Below are 26,847 nucleotides of genomic sequence, written 5' to 3'. Positions count from 1 at the left end.
GTAGCGTTTCATTATGAAGAAGAAAAAAAGAAAAAAAAGAAAAATATCTAAAAATTAACAAAAATAACTGTGTCTGGTATTTATATTAAATTTAATTATTTATTATTTGTGTTTGGTCCCCTTAAATGTGCCTCCATTGTCTGTGTTTTGTGGCTGGAGCTTCACTGGACTGGGCCGCCCTGCTGTCATTAATGCTGGCTCCTTCTTGGGACTTGTCTGCTTGGAATGATCCTTTAGGAAACCCCTTTTTGGTCTTTTGAGCATTTCTGTTATATTTTTCTATTTTATAATAAATAAATAGATTATGTTTTTGTTGTTATTTCATCTACAACCCAGGAGTTTATGGTCATCAACTTTCTTGTAGGGCATTTTGTATATTTTGGAACCTTTATAGTTTTTATGAGCTTTCAAAGGCAAGTCTTATTTCTGAGGCTTACTGTGGCTGAAGCCTGCAGGTAACAGTTAAACACTAACTGGTCTGAGGTGAGCTGCTCCTTAATTGGTCTGTGCAGGCTCTGGTTTTCCTTTTGTGGAGCTTTTTGGAGGTTTCACATTCAGTTTTACCATGTCTTGGAATCTAGAACACACAGACTCAAATTTAGCTGGAAACAAAATATAGTGAATCCTTGCAATCCATGGATTCCATTTCTGTGTGTTCACTTATCTGCTTTTATAAGATTGTAACCCATTTTGTTTACCCTAGGTCTATTCATGCCTATTTGTGGTTATGTGTGCAGAAAAATATTCGGAGAAGCCTATCACACAGCTGCAGAAAGGTGAAGTTGAGCAATAACAGGTCTTTGATGTCCTTATCTGGGGCTGCACATGTGCGACTCTGAATGGATCAACGCATGTCTACCAGGCTCCGAAAGGCATGAGTAAGTCCTTTTACCCTATTCATGATGGGGACTGGGGCTTGCAATTGTTATCTACGAACAAGGAATTCCCAGTAAGTGTGAGTTATAAGCTCTTACTGATTCAGTTCCTTGCATGGTTGCTCACAGCCTCTGGCAGACAACAAAGAAGACGATTGAACTTCACTTTAGAGAAAATCAAACTTGCAAGGAGATTTCTGTTGATGAACCTGTGGAAGGATCATTACTGACCCTTGATGATGTAAGAGCAGAGAGTGGACATGTCCGCCTGACCCTGTCTCTCCTTGCTAGTCAGACCCCGTCCCCAACTTTCATTGTACAAGTACATAGAAAAATGGAAGGAAGGATGTAGTTTTCTTTACTTTTCTTGTCATTCCCATAGAATGGCATGGAGTATGAACAAAAAATACCAGTTGAGCTCCTGAACTCCAGGCACACATCAGGGCTTCATGCATTCTATGGGGTCTTCAGAGTCTGGCAGGAGGTTACAGTTGAAAGGCCAGGAGATACCAAGCTGATCAAGAGAGCGCTGACACTGTTGTTCAGCAGACAGACAGACAGAGCGGCAGGGCTGTAGAACTCCTCCTGCTTCTGTACACTTAGGGATGAACATACCACATGTGAAAATGTGCAGATAGCTGTAACAGCTGAGCTCCATCAGGATCTGTGAAAACAAATAGAAGAGAGTCAGGGGAGCAGATTGAAAGAGAACAAGAGGCAAACAGACGAGTAGAGATGGGACATCCCACTTAAAGGGCCAGTGTGGAGCAGTGAGAGCCAGCTTTGTGCCTCATCACACTTCACCTTGTAGTCTTTGAGCATGGTTACTGCCTCCTGCTGGTCAATGATGCCAAGCCAGATGTTAGGGAAAGAGGTCTTATTATAAGTTAGACCCTGACACATCTGGACTTTGATGGGCTCACACGGGAACTCTGGAAAAAGGAGCAGAAATCATAACTAGTGGAGCAAAGAGCAGTACTCTAAGTGAACAAGCACACATGATCTGACAACTGATTTTTAATTAGGGTCAAAAATTACGACTAAGTGTCTGATGCCTTTGTCAACAGTACAGTATGTGTGAGTAATAGGAGAGAATGAAATACGTCTGGATAGATAGAGATGGAAGTAGTGAAAGACACTAAATAAATAATATATGTGAAAGGCACTATATGATAGATAATCAGAGGCACTATATAATATATAGATAGATCAATGATAAATGGAACTACAAAATAGATGGTGAAATGCTCTGTTTAATAAAAAGATAATGAATCTTACTACATAACAGGTAGCTAGTGAAATGAACTATGTAATAGATAGATATGAAAGGCACTACATAATATATAGATGATGAAAGGCAACATTTAATAGATAGACAGATAGATAGATTACTAGATATGAAAGGCACTTCTTAGTAGATGTAAAAGGCAATATATAACAGATACATTGATAGATATGAAAGGCATGATATAATAGTTAGAAAGATAAGAAGCACCTTTCATATCTATTTAATAGCTAGAAAAGGCACTATATACCAGATTATTAAAGGCACTATTTAATAGGCACTACTTATTAGGTAGATGGATAAATATGAAAAACACTATAGAATAGACAGATAGAGAGATAGATAGATGATGAAAGGCACCATGTAACAGATACTTACAATAGAAATGAAAGATTCTGTATAGGAGAAAGACAGAAAGATAGATTATATAGATAAAAATGAAAGGTGCTTGTTAACCGAAAAGGCATTATATAACATATATGTGAGAAGCACTATTTGATAGATCAATAGATATTTATAACATTGTATAACAGAAAATTAAAGGCACTTCTTAAAAGACAGAAAAGGCACTATGTAACTGGTAGGAGGTGCAGATAGATATGAGTAGCACTACTTGATAGATAGATTTGTAAAGAACTATATAGTAGATGGATAGATAGATCGATAATGTGAATTTCCCCTTGGGATTAATAAAGTATCTATCTATCTATCTATCTATCTATCTATCTATCTATCTATCTATCTATCTATCTATCTATCTATCTATCTATCTAATGAAAGGCATTGTTAAAAAACAGATTGTGAAAACACCACATAAGATATAGATTGATATGAAAGATAGTCTGAGGTGGGCTGGCGCCCTATCCAGGGTTTGTTTCCTGCCTTGCAACCTGTGTTGGCTGAGATTGGCTCCAGCGGACCCCCATGACCTTGTAGTTAGGATATAGCGGGTTGGATAATGGATGGATGGATGAAAGGTACTGTACAATAGATAGATACAAAAAATGCCTCCTATTTACAGTATGTTTATTAATATTGAAGTCTGATTGAATGATTTAAACGATTGTCGATTGTTTTAAGTGTTATATGTGGCAGTCTTTATTTATGTATGTTTCAGTATTCCTTTTTTGCATTTCTTTATTTATACCAGTATATATATTTACGTGGATTTGCTTATATTTACTACTATTTGTTGTATGTATATTTATCTTTTTTCCCCTGGTATTGTTGTAGAGTAAGGCAGTCTTGTGTCATAGTGATTAGTGCAGCCAGCTCAATGTCGAAATCATTTCTCTCTAAATCCTGTAAGATGTCACTGTCTGAAAGGAGTATTCATGTTCTCCTCAAGTATGCACACTGACATTTTTCTCCAACATTCCAGAGGGTTGATAATTGATGATTCTAAATGGTCCTAGCCCCATTAGTATGAGTGTGGGTATGTGAGTCAGGAGGTAAATGTCTGCACTCACAATGATTACCGGTGTGAACATGTGGGTATAGTCAAAGTTTAACCCCTAGAAGGTGCCACTACTACTGGGACTACACTGAGGAGCTGTTACTAATAGAAGAGGGGTTCTACAGTATGCTACATGACATGACAAGGTTTAGGGAACACTATTTAATCCAGCTGTAGCGTCATTGATGATGAGACAGGGCATGAGGACACATTCATACACACATGCATACTGGCTTACAGATTTACCCAATATACACATATTTAGGTGTGTAAAGAAACCTGTAGCAGCAGAGAAAAACTGATAAGCACATGGGGAAAACATGCAAATTCCACACAAGTAGCAACTGGGCTGGGATTTGAGTGATAATCTCCTGGAGTTGTAGGGCAGCCACATTCCATGACAATAATTAATAATTTATTGTTTTTCTTTTGGTATCAGTGGGTATTATTTGAGTATTTCTTTCCTGTTTTAATTATAAACTACTGAGCTGGTTCAGAATGTTGCAGACAAGGGGAGAGGCCTTTCTTACCAAAGGTTGGGTAGGTGGAGTTAACACAGTCGACCTCATCGCTTCCATCAGCACAATCGCTCCAGCCGTCACACACACACCCTTGGGACTGGCACTCTCCGCTCAGACATGTAAAATCATCTGGCCCACAGGATCCTGGAGGACAAGCACAGTCTCAGATGAACATCATCTCAGTGGCAAGACATAAAATGAGAATTAAATACACTGATTACTGTGGACAAACACTTCCGGAAACTAGAGCAGCAGATGTAGTCATTCCTTGCCGAGATGCACAGGTTAACATATATAATCAAAGGGAGTCTGTTTTCCAGCAGAGTTGCTGACAAGATGAGTCGAGTTTTTGTGACTGGGTGTGTCCTAGTAGTCAGACAGACAAGTCTGGGAGTGGTGAGGTGTACCTGGAAGGAGAAGGCATTTGGGAAACTCACTCTGTGTAGCATTGATGGCCTGGTATGTGGCGTGGAAGCCACTGTTTGACACTCCGTCGTCAGTCACAAAGAGTACCGTCATCATCTGGTGAGAGGAGGAGAGCACTGGAGGAGGCTGTGTCCCACAGTATCTGCAAAGAACAGCCAAGTAAAACAATGTCATTCAAGATTTTCCATCATGATGTGGTTTATCCACCCATTCATCCATTTTCCAAACCAACTTTATCCTGAACAGGATTGTGGGGAAGCTGAAGCCAGTCCTAGCAAGTATAGGTATAAGGCAGGAACAATCCCTGAACAGGGCACCCGCCAATCACAGACAATAATCCAGTAACAGTGAAAGTGACCACCTCCAAATTTAACACTTGTCAAGATGGAAAAAATGGGTGATAGTGTGGTGAAGGGGCAACGGACTACAAGGGGGCCCAATGAAAATGCAACTAAAATAGTACAGGAAAGCATGAGGAGGTGCAGCATTGGGCATGGAGATACAGTAAATGAGATGAGCACAGACAGATTCATTATATAGTGGTAAGAACAAGTACATTATGTGATCTCTTTGGAATTAACTGCATTTTTGTTTGCATTTATTTTAAAATATAATCTTATCTTCACCTAACTTACAATAATGAAGAATTACAGTCTGTTTTTACCAATGCTGTGGAATCAGTATACAAAACCTTCAACTCCGGCTCCTCAATTTATGGTACCACCAACTCAGACTGCACACTTTGTAATTAAACTAATAGATTTACTATGTTAATCGAAAGCACACAACATACAAGAATACAATGCATTTCTCCACTGCCAACATAAATCATCAGTCTACTTTTTAGCACTTCTGACCTATTTAAGTTAGGGTTTAAAGGCTGTAGCAGTGCCACTGTGCCTTTTTTATATATAAGACATTGCAAACATTGAGCAGCAGTACACATAAAATAAAACTTACAAAGTTAAAATAATGCTATTTTTAAATTAAAAGTCTAAAATAAAAATAGTTTACTCAATTCGGTTTATGTAAAATTGCAAAATTTAACATATTACATTACAAGGAGCTGAGACATTTTAACTGACCAGTAACCTGGTAATTGATTCTGACTTTGCAGACCTGGTTAAAAAAAAAAAACATACAAATTATTGTTTTTGTACATATTGAATACATCATTCAAACATTTACAATGTAGGCTAGAAAAAGTAAGTGAACCTGTAGACTGGTGACTTCAACAAAAGTTAACTGGAGTCAGAAGTTAGGAAACATGAAGTCCAACCAATGACATGAGATTGGAGGAGTATTTTAGAGCTACTTTGCCAAAGGAAAAAGGCTCAGACATTTTGAGTTTGCTATACTGTGAAGCATGTATTGCAAAAAAGAGATCTCAAGAGATGGAAAGAGTTGCACAGTAATTTCAAAGAGTTCAAATATTCATCTGTCCAGTTAGACAAACTGTATAAATGGAGATGATTTAGTACTGTGGCTGCTCTCTCTAGAAGTTGGAAACCAGCCAGGTTGGCTCAAAATGCACAATGAAGAATGCTCATTAAGGCAGAAAACAACTCTAGAGTAACAGCTAAAAACTTGAAGGAATCATTGTAACATGTGAATATTTCTGTTTTCATTATAAACATTGAACAGGTATGGGGTCTGTGGCAGGAGAACGAGGAGGTAGCCACTGCTCTCTTAAAAATAAAATCTCTTCATGCCTGAAGTTTGATAAAGACCACTTTGACTGTCCACAATGCATTGGCAAAATGTTTTGTGGACTGATGTAACTAAGAGACAGAGGAGAGGTGTCAGGTGGAGAACTTTCTTGGTTCAAAGAGAGTTGTCTGCATCTTAATATTAGGAAAACCAAGGAACTGGTTATTGACTTTCGCCAAACCAAAGAGCCTCTAAGTCTGTTCACTATTCAAGGAGTGAAAGTAGAGGTGGTCCACTCCTACAAGTACTTTGGAGTCCGCATAAATGACAGGTTGGACTGGTCTCAGAACACAGAGGAACTATATAAGAGAGGGCACAGCAGGCTCTTTTTCCTTAGGAGACTGCATTCATTTAATGTGGGAAGTGACACACTTCATATCTTATATAACTCTGTGATAGCTAGTGAGATTTGCTATACTGTGGTGTGCTGGGCTGGTAACATTGTTACAAGAGAGGCCAGCTAAATCACCAAACTAATTAAAAGGGCAACCTCAGTTTAGGATGCACTTTGACCCCCTGGAGGTCATAGTGAAGGTGAAAATTAAAACAAAACTGAGTGCCATTGTGAACAATGCTGCACTTCCTCTCTGTAACACACTAACACTGAAGACTTTCAGCCAACAAATTATTCAGCAGAAGTGTGTCGAGAAACACAACGGGGATGCCTTTATACCAGTATGTCTGCATAATGCCTCACTGGGACTGTGACAACCAAAGTCAGAATTTTTCTTTCTTTTTCTTGCTTTACAGCTTTTCTGGTGTATGTGCAGACCAAAGTGTGTGTGCTTGTTTTATTTATTTATTTATTTAAAGAGCTTCTGTAAAAACCCACATTACCCCCTGGAGACCAATAATGTTCTATCTATAAATCTAGAGCAAAATTAACTCCCAAGTTTATCAAGATAGCCTACAGGATAATGTCAGGGTGGATTTCTACTAGCTTAAGCTCAGTATTATGCAGCGGTACAATGACCCTTAGTATAAAAGTAAATCTACTACGGAATGGCTTCAAAAATAGAAAATGTGCTTTTCAAAGTGGCCCAGTCAAAGCGCATACCGTAACCCAGTGGAGATGCTGTGGAACGACCTAAAAGGAGCCATTCACACCAGACATCCTAAGAATATGACTGAGCTGCAGAAGCTCTTTAAAGAAGAAGAGTCCAAAATTCCTCTTGTTTGTTGTGCAGGTCTGATCCACTTGCTAGAGGTTATTGCTGCCAGCTGTTAAGTACAAGTGTGCACTTACTTTTTCCACAGCACACTGCAAAGTTTAAAGTGTGTGTTCAATAAAAACTTGAGTGATTATAATTGCTTGTGTGTTGTTAGAATAAACATATTGTGTTTGTCTATACTTTTGGTTTAGATGATGGTTAAATCAGATTTTTATGACCAGTTAATGCAGAAAACCAAGCTTTTCCAATGGGTTGACATACTGTTTTCTTACCACTGTATAGGTGAAGAAGGAGGACAAGACATTTAGCCTAAAGTAGGGAAAATAACTTTACTGAGCAAACTAACACAAAATAAATGATTATGATGATACCCAGGCCAGGACAAAACAAGTAAGAAAATGCCCACATGACATAACATTCAGGTGCATTCAGAGACTTGCTTACCTGGTTTGAACATTGGAGCATTTTTAAACTTTCTAGCCATTTCCTCAGTTTTCTTAGTTATTGACAATTTTGTTTATTACAAATTTTTATAACAGTGAATCATATTTAAAAGTTATGGTGATCATAGAATGTAATTACAAGGGCTATTATTATATACAAAATAGGTTTTTAATGCCATTTTACATTATTACATGGCTGAAATTGCTTTCATAGATGGCAGATTCTAATTCAAGGAAATGTAAAGATTCATTTGCTGCTGTTTGTTGTTGTTGGATGTGGAGCATCTCAGGCTAGTTGGAGTTCAAATTTCTTGAAAGATAATATTTTTCAAACCAGTCCCCAATGGAGATTTAAAATCTGTGCTAAAGCTAAATTGTTGACTGTATCTGAACATGACAGATAGCAGATCACTGTGGCAATCTGCTAATAAATTACAGCCTCAGAGAAATACTGAATCATTTTAATCTTTAGATAATGCCATTGTTAGGTTAATTTTAGAGTAATGGAAATTCTGAGCTTATGTTTAGTCACTAACATACTTAACATTTTATGGACATGAAAATTACATCACTTGCCCATTTTGATTTTAAGCAGCAGGAAAGGTGAGCTGCAGAGATTCATGTAAGATGCTGTGCAGCCACTTAGACTAATAACATACAGTATAGCAAGTACTACCACTGCAATCTGGTACAGCAAAGGGCACTATGGTGATAATTAAATAAGCAATATCATTACTGCCATTTTTCAATAAATGAAGAATATTATTGTTAGCGAATTGAATACATAAATAGACATTTAACATTGTACCTTCCTTATATGATAATACTTGGTTATCCAAACACCCCCGTAACACATGATACGCTATAGTGACAGTTGATAAAAGAGCGGAATGTGGCTTGGATGAGTCTTGGTGTCCTTAGGCTGGTGCCTTCTTGGCCTTAGCCTAGAGTGGGCCTTGTTCAGTGTGGCATGCAAAAGTTTGGACACCCTTGCTTAAAATGACTGTTACTGTGAATAGAAAATGAGCAGAAGATGAACTGAAAACCAAAAGGAATAAAGTTAGAAAGTGACACAATTCTTTACTATTAAGCGAGATTATATTCTTATTTCCATAATTCACAAGTGCAAAATAACAAAAAATAAAAAGGGTCTGAAGCAGAAGTTTGGTCACCTATGGTTTTCTCCTGCTGACTCTACCATGAAGGTCACATTTGTTCAGGTGTCGCTGTACAGTAGAACAGTGCACCACCACTCCAGAGTCTGTTACATTTTCCTGAAGGTATTTTGCAGTCAAACAGGGTTTTTTTTTTCCTTTTTAGCAATCCAACAAGCTTATCTTTTCAAAAAGTGTTCTTGGTCTTCCAGACTTAAACTTGACCTCCACCATTCCTGTTAACTGCCATTTCTTAATAACATTATGAACTGAGGAAACAGCTACCTGAAAACAATTTGGTATTTTCTTGTAGCCTTCTCATGCTTTGTAAGCAACAGGTATTTTATTTTAATGTTTAGACTGCTAGGCAGCTGCTTAGAGCACATGGCTGCTGATTGATGCGACAAGGATTGAGGAGTCAAGGTTTGCATCACCTGGGGTTTCCTAACAGTGACTGTGTAGAATCCATAGCCCTAATGAGCTAATTAATGCCTGAGACCTTGGGGAAAAGTTATCTGAGACCACAAATATCTTGGTGTGCCCAAACGTTTGCATGGTGCTCCTTTCCTTTTTTCAATGTACAGTTGTACAAAACAAAAACAATACACTAATCTTACGTAAAATTCTGAAAAGAAATGTCATCTTTAACTTGATGTCTTTTAGTGATCAGTTATTTTCCGCTCACTTAATTACTTACAGTAACATACATTTCAAGCAAGGGTGCTCAAACTTTTTCATTCCTCTGTACATTGTGATAATAGCCAGACCAGGACAAAACAAAACTCAAGGAAAGGCCAGTTTCACGGCTAATGAAACATGTGAGAAAAGAAGTCAAGACAGAGGAAAATAGAAATGCACAGAGGCACAAAAACAGTGAAATGAACACTGGGTGAAATGAGAATAGCAGCAACAATGCTATGTGTTTTGGCACATATACTCAATAAACATTTGATCGACTCACCTGCCCAGCAGAGTCAAAGCGCCATTTCCCACAGTGTCAAGGATCTCCACATAATCATAACTGCAAACCTCATGAAACTCCAGGCTGAAGGAGTCAAATGTCAGCTCAATCATGTAGCCCTCTGGTACGGAGATCTTCCACAGGCAGAGCTAAGAGAGTAGGACAAGACACAGTCTGTATGTGTCATATTTTTATTAGGTTATTTTTGTCTGTATTTTTAGTATTTCTTGGGTGACTGTATTATATTAATTGCATTAGTTCTCCATTTGTTTTAAATATCTTAAGGAGGCTTGCTTTTGTTTTAAAGTAGATGAAAGTGGTTTTATGTATTTATTGAAGGTGTGATGCTTGTAATTTAATATTCAGTAGGTGGATGGGCCACAGTTTTTAACCTTATTTATTCCTTGGTCAAAAGAAAGAAAGAAAGAAAAATGCTCTCTTGGAGCACTTTTAGCCATAGTCTCATTCCATGTACTCGTTAAGTTTATGTTTATTTATTTATCGATTGGTTGGTTATATTTTCTGTCCTGTTAGTCTGTATCCTTGTTTTTTTTAATGTTTCTGCTACTGTATGCATCTGAATATGTGATTAATACAGTTTATCTAATCTAATTTTATGAGTTTTTTTAAATGGTTATTGGACTTTTTGATAGTTCTAAGATGTAATGACACCATGCACAGCTAGAAAAGAAAGCGAAAAACAGAGAAGTCTCTTTACTGTATGTCTGTGGCTGTGTGAAACTGCCTCTTACTTTGTGCAACCACATAAAGTGCTATAAATGAAGATACAGAAACATCTTATGTTACATTACCAGAGTGGACATGACGATCTGAGTAAGCATGATATGACTATTCTGTGTGTAGTTTTGAATGTGGTCAGGAGCACAACTCTGTACTCTGGATCAATCAGTTATATCCCCACTACCACTGTAAAGCTTGAAGGAAACCAAGCAGAGATCCCCATTCTTATTCTGAATTTCTTAATTCTCTCACCTGCCTGTGAGGGTACTGGTTAGGGAAGCTGGGGCTTGAGAAGGATCCGCTAGTTCCATTTAGTTGACCCCCGCACTCTGTGAATAGAAGAAACGATCCTCTAAGGAAGTGCTGGACTTTACAGGTCTACTTAAATCTGCAAGTTAAGAATGTCAACTTCTCTCTTAAACATCTATTCTTTGTACCTGATACAGAAAAACTGATCACATCATGGCTCTTCAGGTATACAGCTGGCCTTGGTGTACCCCACCCCGTAGTTTAGTCCCTACCTGTGGTTCACTAGTGCCCACCTCTCCCAGTTTGGCTGCAATTTGTCTCATCACTCTGGTCAAAACAGTGGAATCTCCCATCACATACTGAACTAGGTAACAAACAAAGGCCACTGTCACAGAAGTGCTCTTCCCATCTACAGCTCTCTAGATAAAGGAGACACAAGTGGGGCAGATTAGGTACTGGGTTATGTTGGCATATTGTAAAGAGTAAACTTTGGAGCAAAATGATACAACTCAAAGAGACATACTGTGATGTTCAGGTAAGGATTGGTACTGAGCAACAAAGCCACTCCCTGAGATGCTGGCATCTGAATGGAACGTCACCTGCAGCCTGTTGGTTCTTGAGTTTATTGTTGGGGGTGCTATATTACCGCAGAATCTAATGGGAGAAATTGGTAAAGGTGTCAAGGTCCAAAAAATGAACTTGCAAAAGTGAAGATATGAAAAGCAGTGACTGTCTGTTATCAGATTCACCTTGTTAGTGGTGGCTTATGTTAGCTGACACTTTCTGGAAAATTACTCTTCTAGATCACAATTTTGAGAGTACGTATATGGCTAGTGTCTTGTATTCCCAGTGGGTCTAACTCTTGGTTTCTGTATGATGCATTCTGCCTTATCAGGATATCTCACCTGTCTATTGTGACTTATGCTAATTTACCACTTCTGCATGTATTTAAGACCACCTATTCAGTATGCCTTTTTTGTAACACCTGCTCTAGGTGATTTATCTTAGGTTTCCATTGCTAAGTTAAAAACTGAAGAGGTGTTCAATTCAAAAACTCAGTCCTTTGTTTTTGCCTTTATTTTTCTAGATGCATCCTTTTAACAACATTTTAGCAAAAAATGCACATGTTCTGCGTGCTGAGAGTAAATTACTGGAATAACTGACATTTAGATTATGTGACACAAGTAAAAAAGTGAGGATTTTGTTTCCCATTTTTATATTGTTTGCCGTTGTACGACATTGGTCACCATTGGCTTGTCAGTCATTTTCCAATCCGTTATATCACATTTTTTAATCTTTGTTCTCTATGAAAATGTGAGATTAAACTTTTTAGTCATCACTACAAAACACATGGGATAAATAACATTTAAAAATGACATCACTTTTTGTCTGAAGTATTCCTTTAAGTTTTTCATTATTTATTCTAAATTATCTGCTCTGAAGGAAGCTCAACTATTCAACCACATGTTTTTAAGTCCATTTGTTCTTATTGTATTAATATATTTAACTCTTTGTACATGGATGTTACTCTTGGTACTCAAGTTTACCTCCTTCACTTCCAAAGATTTGTGTGTTAGGGTTAAACTGTGAATTCAAATTGGCCCTGTGTTAGTGAGTGGACACTACAGTCTTGTCCTTCCCTGTACTCCATCTTGCCAGGATGTATTTTGACCTTTTCGATTTTTGGATTTTGATTTTCTATTTTGCTAACAGTTGCTGATGTTTTGTGAAGGTCTGTTGCGAGTTCTGTCCCACAATGGTTGGAAGGTGCAACCAAAGGCATCATTGTCTAATGTTGTGGCTATTTAAAAACAGATTGTGGAGCATTTTAGTGAGTTCTTGATATTTCTAGATTATTGCAGTCTTTGAGAATTTCTACAGCTATAAATTAGGATTCTCTAATTTGGGTTTTGGTGCTAGGCTGAGAATGTCATGTCATGCCATGCCACGTCACATTACGTTTACAATAATTTACAAAGTAGTAGTAGTACTCTTAGGCAAAATGACAGATGAGAATTTATTAAAGTATACATCTTCATTTTAATTAACAGAAAAAAGTATACCTGATTTTCATTAGTGCATCTGTGCACAATGTCTGATTATTTGTTTTATTTTCAATTTTTTTTAACATTATTGTGCTGTCTTTTTGTTACTGTTGTGTTTCAGCCAGTGTTTTTCACCACTTTGTTTGTATTTCGTGTTTTTGTTATTTTCGATTTTTTTTAATTTTCAAATTTGTATGCAGTTTGTTATTTTTGTTTTATGATTTAGTAGTTACAGTATATACTGTCATTTTAAATGTGTATGTATTCCTTATGTTCTGTGGGTGGTACTCCAAGAGATGCACCTACTCTGACCACCCTTTGCCTATTCAAGTGACTATATAGAGGATCACAGGATTAATACATTTAGCTTTTAGTGGAGTCTTTTTACATGTATTATTTTTCTTGGATTTCCCAATTATATTAGTATTTGCTCTGTATTTGGATTCTGCTCTTCTGATTGTGATTTTTTGACTTGTTTATGTTGAGTTGCCTTTTAGGCAACTGCTTTTTGCTTTTTTGAGTATTTTTGTTCTACATTTCTGTTTTTTTAATAAATATTTTCATTTAATATTAATTTTGGTAAGATGTATCTTTATAAGAAATACTTTGCTATTTATCCCCTTTGTAATTCATTTTTGTAAAGTTTAACACTTTTTTGTATTATAAACATTTAAAGCAAGCTCCCCCTGTTAGGCATGTTTAAGACACAGCTGTCAGGTAGCAGTGTGGGCACTTGCAGCATGAAAAGTGAGCTTCTTCTGGGTATGTTCTTGCCTACTTTTGAGGCCTTACAACTTTCAATAGTTACATAGTTTGACTCCTGCACAATTTCATTTTGTATGATATTCTTCTGGTGCATTAATGTTGTTATATTTGCTAGGTCTGTTGTCATTTTCACTAAAACACTAAAGTTGTGATGTGACATCATGATGCTGTGTCTATTTAAGATGGCAGCACACAGTAGTTGCCTTTCTATGTTCATTCTCAAGTAAACTAATATAAGTTATTCAGGGAAAAGATTTGTAGACCATAGATTATTTTTTGGCTGTCACCTTTTTATTTCTTGATTTGAACTACAATGATTGTTTTTCTTGTGCAACTCTGTGTTTTTGGTCTCAGACTACTCTCTTATTTACCTCTTAAAGTCAGTTCTTCATTTACTAGTCAGAAAATGTAAAAAGCCGTTTGGCAGGCCATTACTTTTCTTTTGCAACCATATCAAATGGTATCTCATCTCATGTAATGTTACATTATAGTATTATATGCATTATTTCACGGCATGTTGTGTCACGTCACAACATAACTTGCTTGTTTTAGTAATTTGCTGTATCTCACCTGCATGGGTCTCCTGTCCGATTTACTTTAGATCATCTCTTTTAGGCAACTTTCTCTGACTCCTCCATCCCAGTTCCCTTGCTCATACTTACTTGCCAGTCAGACCTCTGCCAGTGATGGTAATATTGTCCTCTTGAACCTCCAACCAATCGCATGGACACGATGCTGGCCCTTCCATTTCCAAAGAAGAGATACGCAACTGGATGATGGAGGTTGCACTCGTAGTTATGAGCCAGATGCAATACATGTTGGGAGGGTAGTTACCTGGGTAGTTGGGGGAGCTGAATGAACCTTCCTCTTCTACCAAGACCCCCCCACAGCCTATGAAACAGAAGGGATGCAGTTTAAGCAGTGGGAGGGCATAAGAAGTCTCCAGCAAAATGTAACTACTTGGTAAACACATGGGTAATGGCCAGTACCCCCAGGCCGCCAGGTGGAGCCCTCCCTGCAGCATGGAGATGCCCTGAATGCCAGCAGGGAATTACGGACATTGGAGTTTTCCTTTATACCCCTGCTGGATACCACAGGTGCCGCTAGAAGGCATTGCAGGGAGGAACAGTGTTTATTTACCCTACGCCCTGGAAGGACATCTGAGTCACATGGACAAAGGGAATGACGTTCTTCCGGGTTGAAGAAAAGGACTTTTGATCTGACCCGGAAGTGATATTAGATCACATGGACTGGGAATTGGAACACTTCTGGGTCAGGGATAATAAAAGGATTGTGGGAGCTCCCAGATGGCGAGCTGAGCTGGGTGGAAGGGTGGCAACTTGTCTGGGAGTGGAGTATTGTATTATTGAGTATTTGTATTGTATATTAATGAGTATTGTGGAGAGGAGGGTGCTCGGTGCACTGTTCAGAATAAATATAATCTACGTTTGGACTTTTATCTGGTGTCTGGTGTCTTGGACAAGGGTTCAAGGGAGCGATAGCGCCCCAATCTGTCACACACATTAACAACAACAACATTTATTTATATAGCACATTTTCACACAAACAATGCAGCTTAAAGTGCTTTACAAGATGTCAAAGAGAAAGTTACAAAAAAAGAAATTTGAATTAGATTAGGCAAGAATCAAAAACAAAATGATTGCCCCATTAACAAATTGATGGCTACCTGCACGGTGACCTGTTCAAATTTGATTTTTACATTTTGTTTGCAGCTGCCTTTTTGACATTAAAATTCTGGTAGGGCCACACAAACCTGGGAGGGAGACACTTTGGGAGGAGCCATAAAAGGACTGCATGTGTAAAAGAGAGTGAAAGGACAAGAAAGAGGCACGATGAAGCACTTAAAGAGCAGTAGTTATGAGACCTGTTCCTCTGCCTAAATTTGTTGGCCTGGATACATGGCTGCTGGTGAATCTCTGGAACATGGCTCAAGTTCATTTCTTGTTTATGTAGTCTTTTTTTGTTATTATTTTAAATAGAATTATTAATATTCTGTTAATCTTTTATCTTTGTATTTCTGAAATAGTATGATTTATATTGATATGGTGTTTATTAATTTTGTTGGCATGTTTTATTTTAATTATTTACTTATTGCTTAGAAGAGGGATCAACAACTTCAACATTGCGCTTATTCAGTTTGGATTCCTGGCTTTTGTGATTTGCTGTTTTCTTTGTATTTTCTGGTATTTAAGCCCTTTTTTATTTTAAAGATACTGCTTTCTGTTACATGTTCATTGGATTTGTTTGCTTAAGGCTTTGACTTTTTGTGCAAAACCTTTGCTATTTTTTGTTTCGGCATTGCTTTTCTTATTTTATATTCAAAAGTTGGAAGTTAGAATCTGACACTTTATTGTGTTTTAGATTTAATTGTAAATGAGTAAATCTATCATTTTGACTATATGTCTGCAGTCAATAAACACATAATGACAAAGTGAAAAAGTGTTTTCAGAACAGTTTGCAAATTTATTAAAAATCAAAAACTGAAATCTCTTATTCATTTAGGTATAAAGAACACTTTGCTGTGGCACTCCAAATTGTGTATCCTCCAAAGGTAAATCCTGTTTGCTTTTATTCTTCTTGATATGTGTCAAGAACTTGATTGGAGTCCACCTGTGGCAAATTAAATTGATTGGATATAATTTAGAAAGGCACACATGTACCTATGTATAGAAGATCATACAGTTCACACTGCATGACAGGCAAAAACCAACACTTTAAGTCCAAGGAACTCTCTGTGGACATCTTTGATCAGCTTCTGGAGAGGCATAGATCAGGGCCAAGAGGGAAAACATTTGTAAAGCTTGAGTGCTTCCAGCAGCACAGTGGCCTCAATAATTGAGAAATGGCAGTATCATGCTATGGGGGTGCTTCTCAGTGGCTGGGACAGGTAGACTGCTCAGAATTAGGGGAAGGATTAAACCTGCCCAATACAGAGAAGTCCTTAAAGAAAACCTGCTCCAGAGTGTACACCACCCCAGACTGGATTGACAGGTCACCTTTCAGCACAATCATGACCGGAGGCATACAGCCAAGACAACACTGGAGTGGCTTTGGGACAATCTCTGACTGTTCCTGAGTGGGCCAATTAAATCCCAGACTAAGACTGCATATGAGGAGGTAATTAAAATGGCAGTTTACAGATGCTTCCCATCTAATCTAATAGAGATTGAGAGGATCTGTCAGGAATAATGGGATAAACAGCCCAAACCCAGGTATGCAAAGCTTGTAGAAACTTTCCTAAGATGACTCAAATGTGGAATTGCTGCCAGTGGAGCTTCTACAAAGCACTGAAATAAGAGTTTGAATACTTATATGAATGAGAGAGTTCAGTTTTTGATACATTTACATACATTAATACATTTTCAAAAATTTCTGAAAACATGTTTTCACTTTTGTCCATATTGGTTATTGATGGGCAAAAATGGCAAATTTATCCATTTAAGATTACATCTACATCACAAACTGTGCAGAAAGTGAAAGGGTCTGAATACTTTCTGATTGCTCTATGCATTAAATGCAAAATATATATTCCTAAATATACTATTCTCACATACATACATATATACACCTCTCAACATGCAGTGAATGAGGTAGACACAGAAGTCTTTTGAATAAATAGTAAAGGAACCTTGTTTTAAAAACATCTAGTCAAACAAAAATGAAGTTTTCCTTCTCTCTTCTTCCTATTTGTGGACATTTTGAAATTTTTGGAGCTTTAAAAGCTTTACCACATTTTGAGCATGTGTAAGCTTGAAAGCCATCCTTCTGAGTTTAGGCTAGGTAGCCTGGGGATGGAGCCTTACCAGTAGGCTCAGGTCAGAATTAAGGGGAGGTTTGGCCTTTGTGTGGTTACTTTTGGAGGCCTGCTCCCTTTTTTGTACTTCATTGTGGCATATATCACAACAGGATCCTGGCTAGGATCAACTTACATAGCTGGAGAATGTAAGTGCAGATGGCACTGCCTGTGATCCAAGTGAGCGGCAAGAGAATTAGTGGGCTGAATGTGCAGGCAGTGAACAAGGCAGAGAAAAGATCATTGGAGCTACATGGAAGGAGCCATGGAAAATCAAAATGGCAGTGCCGGCATTGGAGGGAATTTGTGGAAGGAGATGGCCTCCAGTAAACCTCCCACAAGGGAAATCCTGCATGTCACACTGTATTGGGATACCAGCACCAAGGGTAATAAAATGTCAGTTATATGATACTATGTAAATAAATCCCACAAAATTAACATCTATAAACATATTGTAGCAACCCTGGGTCTGGATCTGAGAAGGACATGCTTTTCAGGATGCTGTGGATTATCAGAGGGGCTGGGGATATATAAGTGGCCCCATGAAGGCATGAGTGGTGTGCAGACATGACACTGTGAGAAAGCACTTTCTTCCGTATGTTCCTGCTTCTGAATATTGGACAATGTGCATGGCTGCTAGTGAGCCTTTGACGAGGACTCTAGCCTTGGGTCTGTTCACAGAACCATGAGATATTCCCTCTGATCTCAGGTGAATGGAGTGAGGCAAAAGTGGCCAGCCTGTGTGTGTGGGCTGAGGAATCAAAGCAGCTCGAAGCACATGCAATTTCAGAAGACAATGATAACATTCACTAGGCAACATCTTGCATTGTTTGATGAGGAAAGCCATTAAGAGACAAATTGCATATACCGTAGCAGTCCAGTATTTAAAAATAAAGGTGCCAGAGTGGTTCTTCAAAGTAATGCCAAAGGGGAACCATTTTCCCGAAAGACCCATCCACATGAAAGTTCCAGAAAGAACCTTTCTTTATTTAGATCTGTAATAGGCTCCATACAGTAAATAACTGTGAGTGTCCTGCCTGGTAGCCTACCATACATTAAAGATTTCAGTTTTTTCTACATATTAGGAAGTTTTTCAAAGCACAAAGAACCAACTTCATATGCAAAGAACCATTCCCAGAATGAAATGGTGTTTTTTTTTTCAAGCAAAAGTTCTACAAGGAACCACACAACCCAGTAAAGAACCATGCATTCTTCCATACATTATCCAACCCGTAAGAGGAACCAACCTGTAGGAACAGTACTTCTATTTGGTACTCACGAGGCAAGTCTGTTGGTTTGGGTTCCACTTCCCATGGTGATACACTGCTCTGTGGGTTCTGTTGCTGATTCCCGTCTAAGATGATAGTGGTGCTTGGGGTGCTAAGAGTCAAAGGCCTGCCATTTGTTGGATCACCTGGTGGTTTCTGTGTAGGAGTCAGTACTTGAATGACAAAAATATTCTACAGTAAGTCTTCAGGAGCATAAGGATTACAGCCAAAGTTAGTGAGGCATATTACAGGATCCACTGCTTATAAACCCTATGGGATTTCAGTGAGTGTCAAGGAAAAATCGATGACTATACCCTGAGGCAAAAAGGCTATGTGTGTCTTCAGCATGTTATAATGGCAGAAAAAGGAGAAGACAGAGATGAGGAAAGACTTAGTTAGCCCTAAAGTCATTAAGATAGTGAGATTATGTGCAGTACAGGTGCCACATTATTAGAACATGTCTGCCTCTTGTTTGTCCACCCATAAATTGATGGCCTACTCACATACAAAGATGATAACACTCAAACCCACTGCCAGAATAACAATGGCTCCTGAAGTGAAGATCACCAGGCACAGCAGCTTTCGCAAAGGGAGTCTGCCTGATATTGGGAGGCACTTTTGGGAGAAGAGACCTGCTGAACAAATTGGAGTTTAAAGGATGCAATATTTGTGAACACCACTAGGTGGCAGTATGATCAGAGCAAGTTGTGAGGCTCTTACTGTTGGGGAGGTCCTCCGTCACGGTTAGTGTCAGCACAGAGCTCGGGCTTTCCTCTAGCTCCTCTTCGCTTTCTGGCTCAAATGCAGGGTTGCAAAACTCTGTCTGGAAACAGCAATTTGGTAAGTAAACAAAAGAGTGGGTAAAGCAGGAGCCAAATGGTAAGCAATAGGGAAGATGTATCCCACAAAAACAACAACAAAATGAATGAATAGCAGTTTGACTGAGAACATTGTCTTATCTTGAACTTCAGGGTCATTAAATCATAATGGGCAGAGATTCAAAGAGCAGTGTGTGAGTGGAAAATTGCAGCTATAGGAGAACAGACTCCTTTCTGGTTTGAGAGATGTTAAAGTGTGCTTTTCACAGATGTCAGTGTGGAGTCCTTTTGTATAATTTGTGAGAATGATGAGAGTAAATAGGTCACAAGCAGGTTAGTTTAATTTGCAAAGGCAGCTAAAGCGGACAGATTATCAGATATACTATGCTCTGGAGGCGGATTAATCAATGATGATGTACACAAAGAAAATTAGGCAGATCGGGTTTCATGTAAAGTTTTCATAGAAGAAAGACACATGGGGATTGAATTACACAATATGTGCCCCAGTATAGAGAAAAACTTGTGAGTCGACATGGACATGTTACTTTCTGAATGCTGGAATGATAAGCACTACTGGGTCTGCCTCCAAGTTAAGATGTACAATACATGGGTATTTATGTGCAAAATGGTGTTCAAGAGTGTCCCATGGAGAGCTGGAACAGTTACATTAAGATGGAAAGAGTGTGGGAATGAAGAGGAAGCCTAATACAAATTAGACACATTTATAGAAATAATTTTTAACACTTTTACCACTACTACCATTACTTGTCTTCCTCCCTCGTCTTCTGTCTCCTCTTCCCATTCATCCACATCCACTTTTATTTTATTGCTATCTTTCCTTTTTCATTCCCATTTTTTCTTTCCTCACTCACTCACTCACTCACTCACATACACTTTTATCAAGTCCTTATTGTCAGGTTTACAGAGTACACTGAAGTTGTTAAGCACGTGCTAATCAAAACGTAACATTTCGCTGCTCTTCGACGCCATGATTATTACACGTCTTTTTTCCTTGTTATATTTGTAATAATTGAATAACCATCTGTGTTCATATGTGAAAGTGTGCTGTGAAGCCCAGGGGCGCGTACAGCTGCCCTGTCCCGACACAGACAGGCAGAGACATGAGTTTGCCACACAGCACAAGTTTATTCATGTGGGGAAGTGCTTTTTCTCTGCTCACCACAACATAGTATACAAAGCACCAAAAACAGTCAAAGGCAAAAGTCTTTCCTGCTTCTTCTTCTCTGCCTCCACTCCTCTCCTGGCAAGCTTCGTCCACCTCCTCCCGAGTCTACTCTATGAGTAGTGGTGGCTGGATCCTTTTATAAGGCACCAGGAAAGACTCCAGGTGTCCAATGAGCTTCTTCCAGCAGCACATGCATGTGTGGCTCGGGAAATATCCAGGCGCCCACTGACGGTGGCCACAGGGCCCAGTAGGATTGGACTTCGATGCTCCAAACCTGTGGCCCTGCTACAAGCCAGGGGGGCTGCCCTCTAGTATTCCGGGAGAATTAGTATCTAGAACAAGCCGTCTCCCCTGATCCTTCTATGACAAAGGTGTCTTGGCTGAGTAGTGGCCCCGGTAGTCCACCACATTGCTTAATAAGAATTGATGGGAATGTACTTTGTCACCATTACATGTCATTACTGCGTGCTTCAGCCCTCCTCTCCACTCTTGTATTAATTCATATTTGTGTATTCTTTTTTTTTTCACTCATCCACACTCACTTTTATTAGTTCCTCTTTCTTTTCTCATTTCCTTACTCAATCTCATACTCTTTCATCAGTACTTCCTTCATTTGTTGCTCCCTTTTTTTTCTGCCTCATCTTCTCACTTGGATGCATTCACATCAGGTCTCCTTGGCTCCTCTTGCTTCCTCTTTTTCCTATCTTCATTCCTCACTCATGCACGCTCCTTTTAGCCACTCCTCTTTCTTCTCATTCTCACTCTCTTGTCCTCAGTTACTTGTGTTTCTTTCACCATCTTCACACTCATTTATGCTTGTCATTCCAAAGTTTGAAGATGGGCTGGGAAGGATGGGGGCATAAAGAGGCAGGATAAAATGTAAGAGTGGACAGTGCGGCCAAAAATCTATCTCAGTAGAATTAAAAATTGTGACAGTTTTCATATACTGTATACCAGTATAATGTGCCTGTACACACTTAAGGCTGAAACAGTTTTTTTTAATGAATAACAAATTTATAAACAGCTGTGCACAGATAGCATTTAGTCTGTTTTATATGTGTGTCTTTGTTGATTTAGGGGTTTTGAAACATGAAGAATTTATTGCAGAAGTTATTTTTATGTTTGATCGTGAAAGTAGATCACTTTTATTTTCTTTACATAATGCCTAGTTAGTTGATCACACGGCCGCAGTTGTCACATTGTTGACATCACAGGAAGTGAAAATATAAATAAGTTGCCGATTACTTATTGTCTTATCCCTCGGATTTAAAGCTGTTTTTTATTATTGGTGATAATTAGCTTTCAGTCAAGTAGGCCATAATGGTAAGATATGCATTCTGGTTATGATCTCTTTTCTACTTATGACTTTCATTTTCATCTTGCCCTTTCAGTTTCCAGTTTCTCTGCCTTGTTTGACTTTTACAGTAACCTGACCTATTGCATTTCCTGACCTTGGATATTGCTACCTTAAGCCAAGTTCACACTACTGTGTTTTTGTTTAAAAACCCATACATTAATCTCTGTTTTTGCCTTTTATCCATACTACCCGAGCATTTTCTAATTTCCTAATGGTTGGAAACAGAAAGCTTTGAACACACAGACTCTAATTGCCCTCTGACTGATTTGTGCTTATTACATGGCCCTATGTAATAATAATACATGTCTACTATGAAGGACACTTCCTCTTCCTGTTTCTGCCAATGGGTGACTGTCCAGTGTAGATGAATGCTTATATCATATGCGTTTTCAGTCATTTTGTTTTGGGCAGAGATACTTTCTTAAATGGAATGAAAACACTAGTGTGAAAGGAGATCACTTTCATGTAAAAATGCTGTTTTTAAATTAAAGCATAGTATGGTGGACATAGAGTTAATCATCTCCTGGTTTTTCATGCTCAGAGTAATCCTTGGGCTACTTTAGGTGTCCTTAGCATTATTGGTCAAATTGCTAATGCTCTGCTGCTCAAATGCGTCTTTCTCAATTGCTCATTCATTCCCCTTTTGAACAAGCACAGGACAGAACACAACAGTTCCTTACCTCTAACTGAGCTTCAGTTGACCATCTCTAAACATTCAGACATTGTCAAACCCATATAACCAACTGTAGAGTGGGGGGCTGAGTCACTCATCAAGGTGAAGCCACATTGCTCTGGGGTAAATTCTTAAAGGGGTCGGCTCACTTACTTACAGTCAGTTCTTATACGAAGAAATTAACTTTAAGACACTCATACACTGACAGAAAGTCACATTCAAATGTCCTTTTGCATGTTTTCTAATAGGATGTTTTTTAATCCATACTGCAAAAGGTTTATCCAGATAGTTGGCTATCCAGATGGGGTCTTTCAAACTGTCCTGTAACTTCTTGAATATAGACATCTTTCTGATGTTCCATCTCATCAAGCTGCTTCCATATAATCTTTAACAGATTGTCTTTTGTTGGCTGTCCTTTGGAACATTTCAACAAGTGTCAGAAGAACAGGCCATGCAGTCCAACAAGCTCAGTCATCCTATTCACTGAGACTGTCCAAAAAAAGCATCAAGTTGAGATTTGAAACTCCCGATGGTCCTACTTGTTAGGATTGACTTCTTTTTCTGCATCAATGGCTGTAATCTGAAACTTACTTTAGAGGTTTTTGAATCATAGAATGCAATTCTGACATCCATTTGAAGCGATTCAATTTCAGGTTGTTAGTTAATGAATGTGTTATTTGCACCCTCCAAGCGTTCATGCTCCCTAAGTGTGAAAGTAAACATGGATGCCCACATGAACACTGGTGTTTCAGCAACAAATAGTAACTAATAGTTCTATGGTCTGGATCAAAGAAGAAACTGATGAGCAATAAAGACGCACACAATTTGTTTTCATGTCTTAAAAAAGATTTCTGTGCTGTTGACAATGATAAACAGAACTATTTCTGCTTAGAAGCTACAATTAAAAAATTGCACAAAGCAAACTATTGAGCACTTCGAACAAACAGCAGCATGTATCAAGCTAACATCAGGTAGTCTGTTACTGTTTATTCTGGTAATGTTAACATTTACCTTCAGTATTATGAATTGAGGTGATTCGTTTAAAGTAAATTCTTCAACCAAACAATTTAAACCTAGAAAGTGTTACTGTACCTCCTGTTTGAGGTGTATGTCGCCATTTTGGATTGACATCTTAATCTGAAGTTGGACAAACTCAGACTTGAGAGATGAAGGCTGTGTTTGTGAGTATGAATTATGAGTTTGGGACACATTTTCTTTCTGTTTTCCAAATTGGAGGTCAGCATTAGTGCAAATGCACTTGTTGTTTGGGAGCATGTTCTCTGGGGTGTAACCTCTGATTACAATATGGTTAAAAGGTTCCCCAGAAAATCACTTCCTCATCCAAGCTGTGGATTTAAAACCCACTCCAAAATTGCTCTTTCAAATTTTTTTTCAAATATTTATTTTGGTTGACTTTCTTGCTCTTGATTTTTATCTCTCGTTTTGGCTTCGGCACGCCCTTTTTTCATCTTCTGGTTTTGATCATTTTTTGTCTTTCATCTGTCTCCTGGTACACTCCCAAACCTTTCTCTTGCAGACACAACAATACTTTCCATCAAACTACTCGGTCATTTATTCTATATATTTATATTTCTTTCTTTACAACATTTGTGTGAATTATGTCCTTAACAAGTTTCCAACCTTGTCCCCGTGTTCTTGTTGAAGATTTTATTTTAAAATAATAGCCTGGCTCCACTGTACTTAACTCCCTTTACAATATTAAAAACTCCAATCATACAAGTATTACCTCTTAATCTTTGTTTACTTAACAAAACAAAAGCTCTGCTCCCCATGTAATTATCACTCATCCCCCCTCTCTCTCTCCTCTCAGTTGCTGTTTTTGTACCCTCTATCACTTCTTAGTCCCTGTCACTCAATTAATTTTCATCAACCCTTTGTTCACTCCTTTCAATTTGTCTTTTTCCAACCCCTCATAGGATGTGCCCATTTTTATGGCTCTTCTCATTCTATTTTTGTGGCTGCCTTCTTCATATTTATCAATTGCCTTTCATTCCTAATTTTTCTATCTTCTACCCTTCTCTTGTGTTTCTTCTTTTCTCTCCTTTGCACATTCTCATTTTTATCACTCCTCACACTTTTTGTTCTTTTTGATTTTCTCTCTTTTGTCATAAAAATGTGTGTCATTTTCCTCCCTCTCATCTCCCCTTTTTCAGTCTCTTCTCACCATTACACATAATCTTTTATCTCCTTTCTGCATGTCAGTTGATTTCATCACTGCATGAGTGTCATGGTCGCACAACAGTTCAAGGTCATGGGGGATCTTTGGATACAAAGCTGGAAAAAAACCCAAGAAGGGATGCCAGTCCAACACAGAGCCCATTAATGCACTCAGATACAAATTAGAATTTGTCAGTCAATCAAATAGGTTGCAAATTCCAAAATCGACAATGACCAGGTATAGGATTTCAACCCTGGACAATGGACCGGTGAGGTAGTAGCATCTATTCATCCATCCATCTAAGCTAATAATACAGTAAAACACATGTAAATTAAAATAGCAAAACTAGTGTATCAGACTACAGGGCATTAAGTTTACATAAATTTACATTTGTCAATATTACTTTAATATTATCGTCAATGTACTTCTGTTTGGAAACTCTATTTACCCAAATTATCAGGCAGATAGATATACATGGATATGAAAGGCACTAAATGATAGCTAGATAGACATATACTATATTAAACAGATAGCACAATGAGGATAAGAGGACTTTTTGGAGGGTCTGCCAGTACTCCTCAATCTAGTACAGGTTCCGTGTGGGCTTATTCCTTCACACAATTGGCTTCTGCACTTCACTCAGTTGTCCCCACCACCCCCTTGTATCCTGCACCTTGCTCAATCAAACTTCACCTCATTGACTCCTGCACCTCACATAGTTGTCTTTCACCTCATTGACTCCTGCACCTCACATAGTTGTCTTTCATCCCATTGGCTCCTGCACCTCCCCAACTCATCCTCCCCATTTTTTCTCTTTTCCTCATGGTCTTATTCCAGTGAGCTCCCACTCCTGCCGTGAACACTCAATTACAGCACTTACCATGCTTCTGTCAGGCTTCTCTCTACTCATTACTTTCTTCAGCTTTTTTTCAGGCTTACTTCATCTGGCATGGACTTAGCCCACAGTGCACACCCTGCTTCGCTTGGAATGACCTGACGGTTGAGATGCTTTAGCACCTCTCTTCACAGCTCAGAGGAGTGCGGCAGCACTGCAGTTGTGTCCTCAGGCTCCCAGACACATGAAATGCAGCTCAGTGTGGGAAAAGGTTTGGGAATTCAAATCCTTGTGATCCGAATCAGCTGAGGCTACAAATTAACCCTTAAAGGGGCCGCAATAGTGGGAGTAACTTTTTTTAAATGAATAAGAAGAGAAATAAAATATACAAGTTGATTTTTTGGGGAAGGGGCTCTTAGCAGGTGTAAGCATTATCGTTTTTTTTTTTTTGTACTTTGTAGCTAATTTGGTGTTTAGAATATTTCAGTTTTTCTTGATGTCATAAAACAAGGAGCCCTGTGCTTATATTCGTATTTTATTGCCTTTTCAGGAAAAATGGTTTAAAATATATGTGTAATCTAGTGGACAAGACTTTAAGGTGACCGGGATAGGTCACTTCACCTTCTGATGTACACATCATGGCAACAGAGAAAAATGAGTTCTGAGCTTTGAAGGTTGGTTTGCAGGTCATATATCGTGCAAAGCTTAGCACATGCATGCTGCTTTAACCCTCTGCTCCTCAGCTGTATCATGGTAATTTATAGGTCAGATTGGCAGGCATTGATGTGTCCCTTGTGATTAAGGCCTGGGTTGATCCTGAAAAAGTGTAACCATTGCCGTTTTTTTGTTGTACAAATTGTTTAATTGTGTTTAGTGCAGGCAGTACATCGCCATAGATGATAAAGCATTTCCTT

The 26,847-nt window shown here is 38.5% G+C and overlaps 1 protein-coding gene across 1 annotated transcript; it reads right to left on the bottom strand.

Annotated features, from left to right (window-relative positions):
• Positions 1 to 137: 137 nt before the first annotated feature.
• Positions 138 to 26,076, bottom strand: LOC120535022 (membrane frizzled-related protein). Its single transcript, XM_039762524.1, has 13 exons — positions 25,979 to 26,076; positions 19,606 to 19,708; positions 19,389 to 19,517; positions 18,897 to 19,058; positions 14,466 to 14,694; positions 11,517 to 11,647; positions 11,287 to 11,412; positions 10,997 to 11,073; positions 10,004 to 10,152; positions 4,575 to 4,705; positions 4,147 to 4,281; positions 1,680 to 1,807; positions 138 to 1,539 (listed from the first exon to the last, which is right to left on the bottom strand). The coding sequence occupies exons 1-13, from the start codon at positions 26,006 to 26,008 to the stop codon at positions 1,315 to 1,317; spliced, it is 1,755 nt and encodes a 584-aa protein (XP_039618458.1). The 5' UTR covers positions 26,009 to 26,076; the 3' UTR covers positions 138 to 1,314.
• Positions 26,077 to 26,847: the final 771 nt, after the last annotated feature.

Source organism: Polypterus senegalus, chromosome 9 (assembly GCF_016835505.1).
Source record: "Polypterus senegalus isolate Bchr_013 chromosome 9, ASM1683550v1, whole genome shotgun sequence".
In the NCBI taxonomy this organism is placed as follows: domain Eukaryota; kingdom Metazoa; phylum Chordata; class Cladistia; order Polypteriformes; family Polypteridae; genus Polypterus; species Polypterus senegalus.
The sequence above is the reverse complement of the archived record's forward strand: the minus strand, read 5'-3'. Positions and strand labels throughout refer to the sequence as shown.